Source organism: Scylla paramamosain, chromosome 28, assembly GCF_035594125.1.
Source record: "Scylla paramamosain isolate STU-SP2022 chromosome 28, ASM3559412v1, whole genome shotgun sequence".
NCBI classification, from domain to species: domain Eukaryota; kingdom Metazoa; phylum Arthropoda; class Malacostraca; order Decapoda; family Portunidae; genus Scylla; species Scylla paramamosain.
In genome coordinates this window covers 4,867,501-4,877,500 of record NC_087178.1, presented here as the reverse complement: position 1 = coordinate 4,877,500, position 10,000 = coordinate 4,867,501, and the positions used below count along the sequence as shown (strand labels likewise).

Sequence of the window (10,000 nt, the reverse complement as noted above, 5' to 3'; positions counted from 1 at the left end):
TGTGTGTGTGTGTGTGTGTGTGTGTGTGTGTGTGTGTGTGTGTGTGTGTGTGTGTGTGTGTGTGTGTTTCGTCCTTTATCTCATCTCATTTCCTTCACCCATCCCTTAAAGTATCAATATTTCTTTAACCACCACCACCACCACCACCACCACCATTGCCTTGACTGAAACACGCCACACCCTTCATTCAAGTTGTATGAAGGGAGGGAAGAGAAGTGAAGGGAAGGGAAGGGGAAGAGGAAGGGGAGATGAATATTTATGAGGTTTTAGTCAATGGAAAATGGGAGAATATTATCTTAGTATCTTAATTTGTATTCAGTGTAAATATACTTAGACTACAGTGGGTTGACTCTCTCTCTCTCTCTCTCTCTCTCTCTCTCTCTCTCTCTCTCTCTCTCTCTCTCTCTCTCTCTCTCTCTCTCTAGGGGAATCCTCGGAAGTAAAGCTTAGGATACAGTGCTCTCTCTCTCTCTCTCTCTCTCTCTCTCTCTCTCTCTCTCTCTCTCTCTCTCTCTCTCTCTCTCTCTCTCTCTAGGGGAATCCTCGGAAGTAAAGCTTAGGATACAGTGCTCTCTCTCTCTCTCTCTCTCTCTCTCTCTCTCTCTCTCTCTCTCTCTCTCTCTCTCTCTCTCTCTCTCTCTCTCTCTCTCTAGGGAATCCTCGGAAGTAAAGCTTAGGATACTCTCTCTCTCTCTCTCTCTCTCTCTCTCTCTCTCTCTCTCTCTCTCTCTCTCTCTCTCTCTCTCTCTCTCATGGCGGGGCAGGAAGGCAGGATTAATGGACGCCCAAGAGTAATGAGGAACAACTGCCTGCCGCACCATTCCCATTAATTTCACCGTTTTTCCCTTCACTCATATCTCCCCTCACCCTTTTTTCCTTTCCTTTTTTTTTTTTTTTTTGCATTTCATCTATTCCCATTTCATCACATCCCAGTGCAATTTACCCTTTTTTTCCGTCATGTTTCTTTTTTCTCTAATTCTCCTTTTTACTGTTTTATTCTCATTCTTTTTCGTCTTTTTTTATTCCCTTAATTCGTGCGCGTCTTATTTTATTTATTTTTTTATTTTGTTTCATTTCATCACAGTATTCACTTTTATTTCCTTGATTCCTTTTTTTGTTCTTATCTTTCGTTTTGGTTTTATGTTATACCTTCAATTTTTTTTCCCACTTCTCCCTTTCATTCATATTCGCCTCCCCCCCCCCCTCTCTCTCTCTCTCTCTCTCTCTCTCTCTCTCTCTCTCTCTCTCTCTCTCTTTCTCTCTACGTTACTCATTTTCATTTTCCTTATTTTTTTCTTATCTCTCTCTTTAATCTTTTACTGCACCTTCAATGTTTCCACTTTTCCCCTCTATTCATTCATACATTTTTTTTTTCCTCGCAATTAATTCATTTCCAGCTTGTCATGTTATCCACTACTTTTTTTCCCTTTAAGTTTCGTTCATTCTTTTTTTTTCTTATCTACCGTTTAATATTAATTCCAGCGTCCTCTGTTTCATGATCAGGTATACAGGTGCGATGACACCCTGGAACGCCTAATGAAGTGTAACACAGGTGTATTCATATGTACCTTGAAATAGACCAGCAGACAGACAGACAGACAGACAGGACATAACAGGCAAATAGAGACATGACAGGACAAAATAGACGGGACAAAATGGACAGGAATAGACAGGCAGGTAGACAAAGACAGAACAAAACAGACAGACAGGCAGGTAAGACAAGAGATGGACTGGCAGAAAGAAAGAAAGAAAGAAAGAAAGAAAGAAAGAAAGAAAGAAAGAAAGAAAGAAAGAAAGAAAGAAAGAAAGAAAGAAAGAAAGAAAGAGACAGACAGACAGACAGACAGACAGACAGACAGACAGACAGACAGACAGACAGACAGGCAGACAGAAACACTGAGACAGGCAGACGGACAGACAGACAAGACAAAACAGAGGCAGAGAGAGAGACAGACATGCCAAAATATAATAAAAAGACAGACAAACAGACAAACAGACAGACAGAAACAGAGAGAGGCAAACAGACAGAAACCCCAAAACAGACAGAAGAACGATCAAGCACCACAGGTAACAGAAATGTGATCCTTGTAACTGAGTTTTACAAAGAAGTACAGACACACGTGATCTGAATATCTGAACCCAATTAGCGAGCAAGGTACCTGTATCTACCTGTGTGTGTGTGTGTGTGTGTGTGTTGGGTACCTGAATACAATACCTTCGTATTCTGGCATTGCATATCTGTCCTACAACTGAATATCCATACACCTGCTCGCTCCGTTAGTCTCCTACACTTCCATATCTGTTCCTACATCTAAGAACCCTACAGACTTTCATCCTACACCTACACACCTGCTATCTATACTAAAGAATCCTACACTTCCCTGCTATCTACACCTGAACACTACACTTAAGTATCCTACACCTGTTACACTTATGTACTTCCATCCTACAACTTTTCCTCCCACACATGCGTCGCTGCCTCCTATATCTTTCTATATCACAACTGCACACCTGTTTCTTTTATATGCTACACGTAAGTCCTACCCTTACACACCTGCTTTCCACACCTGTGCAGTCCACACCTGAGAGTCGAGGATAATATGAACAGAAGGCAGAAAGAAAACGTATTTTTGTTGTAACTTAATAACACTTAAGTATATATATTTTTTTTCTTATCCTTTTTTTCCTTTAAATCTTTCTACTCCACCCTCTTCTTCTTCTTCTTCCTCCTCCTCCTCCTCCTCCTCCTCCTCCTCCTCCTCCTCCTCCTCCTCCTCCTCCTCCTCCTCCTCCTCACCTTTCCTTTTACAATGGGCGGGTTTAATTAGTAGGTATTTCTTAAGAATTCTGGTAATATCTTCGAGACTTAGAGAGAGAGAGAGAGAGAGAGAGAGAGAGAGAGAGAGAGAGAGAGAGAGAGAGAGAGAGAGAGAGAAAGAACTTGCAACTCTCTCTCTCTCTCTCTCTCTCTCTCTCTCTCTCTCTCTCTCTCTCTCTCTCTCTCTCTCTCTCTCTCTCTCTAAAGCCACAAACAAAACTATCACAAAAACCCAGGAAACATTTCAAAGTTTACACGTGTATTTATCTCTCTCTCTCTCTCTCTCTCTCTCTCTCTCTCTCTCTCTCTCTCTCTCTCTCTCTCTCTCTCTCTCTCTCTCTCTCCCAGGCACACAAGGGTATTAAAAGTGGGAAGCTGAAACTGAAACCGGAATGAATCTGGCTGAAGGGAACCGGCTGTACTGCCCTTGGATGTTTGCCAGCTTAACCCTCATCCCCCTCTAGTAATTCTTTCCCCCCTCCTCCTCCTCCTCCTCCTCCTCCTCCTCCTCCTCCTCCTCCTCCCTTTCATAAACACAAACTCGTACACGTTATTCGTTGGCAAATCTTTAATGTCATCCTACCTCACAAACTTCCGAAAATCTGAATCATGAGCTGAATGTTGCTATTATTATTATTATTATTATTATTGTTATTATTATTATTATTGTTGTTGTTGTTGTTGTTGTTGTTGTTGTTGTTGTTGTTGTTGTTGTTGTTGTTGTTGTTGTTGTTGTTGTTGTTGTTGTTGTTGCCACTTCTTGATGAGATGACGTGACACGTGTGGGAAGCTAAGAAGGAGTGTGGGAAGACAGTGAAGGAGTGTGGGAAGACAAAAAGGAGTGTGGGGAGACAAAAAGAAGTGCGGGAAGATAATGAAGGAGTGTGGGGGGACAAAAAAAGTGTGGGGAGACAAAAAGGAGTGTGGGAAGACAGTGAAGGAGTGAGGGGAAACAAAAAGGAGTGTGGGGAGACAAAAAGGAGCGCGGGAAGATAAAAGGGAATGTGAGAAGACAGTGAAGGAGTGTGAGAAGATAGTGAAGGAATATGGGAAGACAAAAAAAGTGTGGGAAACAGTAAAGGAAACAAGGAAAGAAAAGACTAAAACACAAAAAAATAAAGAAAAAATTAACTCTTCCCCTCCTTTTATATCAAACCATTCTTCTTGATACGTAAAAAAAGACCAGAGCGAGATTACATTCCGCCATGTTTTGCCCCCAGACCCTGCCCCCCCACCCCCGCTCGCCCGCAAATGCTCTCTCCCTCTCTCTCACACAGACATAACCCGTGCCCCCCCCCTCCTCCATTTTGCCTCGTACAGTGCAGGTGCTTCCCTCCATCACCTGCAGAGTTGAAGGATTTCGTTCTATCCTACCAAACAATGAATAGCAGAGTGTGTGTTCCTTTGTGGGTATTTGCCTGTGTGGTTTTAGTGTTTTTATTGATTGATAGATTTATTTTCTTACTTCATTGTTTACTTATTCATTCAGTAATGTATTTTTATTAATTTATTTATTCATGTGTGTATTTATTTAGTTGGTTAGTTATGTGTTTATTTATCTATGTATTTATTGCACAAGGGAGGCAGATCAAGGGCAAAAAAATAAATGCACTGAATAAAAGGGTTCACTAATTGCCTCTCCCAAAGAACAAAAACATGTTTTCTTTCTTTCGGACATGATGAAGTAAACTGGACTGAAACCAACGTTGTGTTTTCTGTGTGTATTTGAAGATTAAGATACAATTATGATTGTAAGTACGTAATAGTTAGTAGTAGTAGTAGTAGTAGTAGTAGTAGTAGTAGTAGTAGTAGTAGTAGTAGTAGTAGTAGTAGTAGTAGTAGTAGTAGTAGTTATGACGATGATATGATATTACAACAACTACTATTACTACTACTACTACAGCTACTACTACTACAGCTACTACTACAACAACTACAACAACAACAACTACTACTACTACTACTACTACTACTACAATAACCCTTTCCCCCTCCCTAAACAGTCCGGAGGCACCAGCAGCCACAGCCATAGCGGGCGGGGGGGCGCCGGACCCTGCCACAGCGCCTCCTCGGGAACAGGGCGGGGGGAGGACCCAGACAGCCGCCCCCCTCCTCCTCCTCCTCCACCACTAAAAACAACAACAACCTAAAGATGGCAACCCACTTCGCCTCCTCCGCAGCTACAGGTGAGAAATTGAAGTAGATAAGTAGATAAAAGTGAAGTACTTAAGTAGATAAGAGATAAGGAAAGATATATTTTATAAGTAGATGGAGGTAGATCGAGTGATGGCAAAGGGATGGATGGATAGATAGATAGATATGGACAGAGTGACTGACAGACTGACTGACTGACTGACTGACAGACAGACAGATAGATAGGTAGATACATATAAATAAATAGATAGATAGATAGATAGATAGATAGATAGATGGATGGATGGATAGATAGGAAGAAGAGAGAGAAGAAACAAACAAAAAAGAAAGAAAAAGAAAGACAGATAAACAGACCAAGATACACACACACACACATACACACACACACACACACACACACACACACACACACACATAATTTCCACATTTCCTCTTGCTGATAGTCCTTTTCCCGATTCTCTCTCCCACTCCTGCCATTTCTGCACCACTACCACCACCACCACCACCACCACCACCACCACCACCACCACCTCCTCCTCCTCACAATCACCTTCATAATTATCAACCATTACCAAAGTTCTTACTCTCCCAGCATCCTCTTCTCCTCCTCTCCTCCTCTTACTTCCTCTCACTCTCCTCCTCCTTCCTAAACTAAGTATATCATCCTTTTCCTCTTGCTTTTCCTTTTGTTCCTCTTTCTCCTCTTTCCTCTCTCTTTTTTCTCAGCTTTATTACTTTTTCCCGTACAAGCTTTCTAGTTTGCAGGCCTAAACGTGTCTTTTTTTTTGTTCCATTAGTGTAATTGTAACATGATCTTCACATATTTTATTCTTGTATATGTTAATTCTCCCTCCTCCTCCTCCTCCTCCTCCTCCTCCTCCTATTATCATTATTATCATTTTTTAAGTCCTTTCGTTCTGCTTTCATTTGCTGTTCTCTCTTTTCGTTTTCCTTTTGTTCTTAAGCTCCCACCTGATGCTGTGTTCTCTTGTTCTTCTGTGTTATCTTGCATTCTTTTGTGTTTGCGTGGGGCTTACAGGTGTGAGGGGGGCCAGAGGGGGTGGAGGGAAGGGGTGGAGGGAGGGGGTTGGGAGACAGGCAGCTAATACAAGTAACCTGACAAGATGACAGTGATACAAAAGAAAACAAACCAGCGGACAATGAGCAAAGAACAATGACTCTCTCTCTCTCTCTCTCTCTCTCTCTCTCTCTCTCTCTCTCTCTCTCTCTCTCTCTCTCTCTCTCTCTCAAAACTCATAATTGCTGTACACCACTTAACAAGCAACACACACACACACACACACACACACACACACACACACACACACACACACACACACACACCCCTTACCGCCTCAAACAGGATATTGTGAATGCCAATTAATCAGACACCGTTGCAGGTAAGCCGTTTTAATTCGGTAATACTCAGGTGGTGATAAAATCTAACTTTGCCTCACCTGGGATTCACCTGCACTGTGGCTCTAATCTGTTCTCGCTATACTATTTCTGACCTACTTCCTGTCTCTTTACCATTTCGCGTTTCCTGTTCTTTTGCTGTACTTACCGAGCCCCCTCCTTCTCTTCCTTTATTCACTATCCCTCCCTGTCTCCCTTTTCGTTCCTCCCTGCGTGTCTTCTTTACTTGTTCCTCTCTATGGTGTATTTCTAATCTATTATGCATCATTTCACGATATCACTGTTTCCTGTCCTTTCACTGCACTTCCTCTTCTTCTCTTCCTTTATTTATTTTCCTGCCTGTTTCCCTTTTTGTTCCTACCTGCGTGTCTTCGTTTACTTGTTCTTCTCCGTGGTGTCTGTTAAGGTTCTCTTATTTCAAGGCGGTTTATAATATAGTTTGGACTGCTTCATTGTTTTCTTAATGGCTGGAGTCTTCAGTGAGTCTTTCTTTACCAATTGTGTTGCCTTTGTTCAAAGCTCCTCTTACATAAAAGGATAAATGTATATACATATTAAACCTTTTCATTGCTGTTATCCTTTATCAGCATTAAGGACGCTGTAAAAGTCCATTTGCAAAGGCACAAATATAAAGCGGAAATACAAGGTTCATTTCGTCTTTCCTGTATTTCTTCCTTCCTATGACTTAACTCTTTAAAGAGGGAGACTTTAAGACACTTATCCTCCTATTAATTTCTGATAATGGTTTCTGGTTCTGTTTGGGGACCGGCACCTCACTAGGACTTCTTTTTTCCTTTCTTCTGATTACGTTGCTCTTGGCCGGTGCCTCTCCTACATAAAAAAAAAAAAACCTTGAGAACTGTTTAAGAGCCCGTAGTATAGTAACCATAAAAATGTAAGAAACTGTAGAGAAGTATGAAAAAAAAAGACACTAAAGGGATTTGTGTTTCTACCTAAGACCACAAGGGATGGTTAAGTAAGCCATCAGGCCTATCCGCGGCAGCTCCACTATGAAATATTCATACCTGTACCCGACTCTCATCCATGTCTATAAATTTTATGTAGTCCATCAAATCTCCGTATTGACTCGACACTAACAACCAGATTACCGAGTCCATGCCACTCATCTACCACTCTACTTGAGAACCAATTCCTTCCTGTATTTGTCTACCTCTCTTAGGTACTCCAACTTTAAATACATGTCTTCTAAACGCCATCTAAATTTATGTAACCCTATCTGTCAAATACTCTATCCCTCTTTTACACTCCCTTATTTTCCCTCTGTCTTCTCTCTTTCCCTCTCCAGTGTCCAAACTTTTCCCACACACACCCATGTAATACCTTCAGTGGCTTTACCTGTCTTCCTAAACCTCCCAGTCTTACCAGAACCTGCCTCACTTCATTCTCTCACCCCGCACCGCCTCGCCCCTCCCTGTGGCACACAAACAAGGATTATTCCACGCCGCCTCTTGTCCCAGAGGTCTGCCTGGCGGACGCGAGTCTAACAAGTGGGAGGGAATTGGAAGGGAAGGCTGAGAAAGGAAAGGAAGCGAGAGACACCGAGATACTGAGGTGAGGTGCTGGAGGAGGAGGATTGAAGGTGAGGAGAGACCTGAGGAGAAATGAGACAAGGGGAGGATGCGTAAAGGACAGGAGGAGGAGGGGTGAGGAGGGGAAAGAATAACTGAGGAGAAAATGCAGACGAAATACGAGGATAGAAGAAGATATGAAAAGAAATAGTTTAAAGAAAAGAAAGGATAAGAGGAATGGAAACAAGAGAGAGAAAATAAACAATACAGTAGAGTGGAGGAGAGGAAAGACGAGACAGAGAGAAAAAAAAGTACAAAAGAAAGACGAAGCGAAAAATTTCAAACGGTCACAAAAAAAAATAAATAAATAAAAAATAACCGAGAAACAGTGACTAAAAACTGAAGACGCAGTAAGATGCTCAAATATTACTACCAGATCATTTCCCCAGCAGTAAACAAGTCACCCAATGGAAAACTAGTAAACTTCCTAAGCATTTTATTAACAGTTCCTGGATACTGATGCGCAACTTGATGGAGGAGGAGGAGGAGGAGGAGGAGGAGGAGGAGGAGGAGGAGGAGGAGGAGGAGGAGGAGGAGGAGGAGGAGAAAGTAGGCAGTCAATAAAAGGAAGGAGATGGCATATATAGAATTCAATGAAGGAATTAAAGGAGGCGAAAATAAGAAGTTAATAAAAGAAACGAGAGAGAAATAAAACAGATCAAAGAAAGATAAAGAAGAGGGAGCAAACATAATAATAAAAGACAGGAAATGGAGTAAATAGAATAAAGGAAGATAAGGAGGAGGGAGCAAACAAGTAATAAAAGAAAGGAGGTGGGATAGAAAGAATAGATTAAAGGAAGATAAGGAAGAGGGAGCAAACAGATAAAAAAAAGAAAGGAGATAGAATAGATAGAAAAAACACAACAGGAAGTAATTACAATAAAATTCTCATTTCTCTTTTTGTCTTCCTGTTCGTGCAGTTCTTTACTTCCCTCAATACAAGAATGATTTCAATTTTTTTTTTTTTATTTACGCCATATTTGGTACGTTTGATATAATAGGGTCTCTCTCTCTCTCTCTCTCTCTCTCTCTCTCTCTCTCTCTCTCTCTCTCTCTCTCTCTCTCTCTCTCTCTCTCTCTCTCTCTCTCCGTACCTCCTGTCGTTAAGCTATCAATTTCAAAGCATTTAAAACGGTATGAATATATAAAACTCTCTCTCTCTCTCTCTCTCTCTCTCTCTCTCTCTCTCTCTCTCTCTCTGGCAATCTCACAATAATAAAAACATACTAATGAAGACACAAGCGTTGCACTTCACCTTTCGCTTCCAGGGTAGACTTCGCTCCCTCGCCCCCTCCCCCTCAAAAAACTTCAGACTAGGGTTGAAAATATTGATCATTAAGAAGCACGAAGCCGGAAATTTATACCTGTATCTCAACGCGTGGCAGCCAAACACCTTGCACTTTACGAAGACTTGTGGAGGAAGTAAAAGTCACGAAAGTTTGTGTTATTTTCTTAAGGACTGTTAGTGTGAAATACATAAACACACACACACACACACACACACACACACACACACACACACATGTACCTGAATGAAAAATATTTAAAAATATAATATTTATATTATACGGAAAGGTAAAGGGAAGAGAGAGGTTGTGGGGGACGGGGGGAGAAGGCACACACACACACACACACACACACACACACACACACACACACACACACACACACACACACACACACACACACACACACACACAGAGAGGCTGATGAAAATATTAAATTCTTTAATACAAAAGAGCCCTCACTAATTACTAATTAAGAGAGAGAGAGAGAGAGAGAGAGAGAGAGAGAGAGAGAGAGAGAGAGAGAGAGAGAGAGAGAGAGAGAGAGAGAGAGAATGACACAGACAGAAAACAAACATACATACATTCAGAGACACACACACACACACACACACACACACACACACACACACACACACACACACACACACACACACACACACACACACACCAATACCGTAAGCGAAGCAAAACATAAAGGAAGAAATTAATAATTTATCTTTTTTGTTACCGAAGTA

At 41.5% G+C, this 10,000-nt stretch overlaps 1 protein-coding gene across 2 annotated transcripts in view; it reads left to right on the top strand.

Moving 5' to 3' along the window:
- LOC135114764 (neuromedin-U receptor 1-like) overlaps positions 1-10,000 on the top strand; it is a 99,518-nt gene that overhangs the window by 73,601 nt on the left and 15,917 nt on the right. For both annotated transcript variants that reach the window (XM_064030812.1, XM_064030813.1), the window contains exon 6: positions 4,822-5,004. In XM_064030812.1, the coding sequence (XP_063886882.1) occupies positions 4,822-4,968 (147 nt within the window). In that variant the 3' untranslated portion in view covers positions 4,969-5,004. The remainder of the gene's footprint in view (positions 1-4,821; positions 5,005-10,000) is intronic.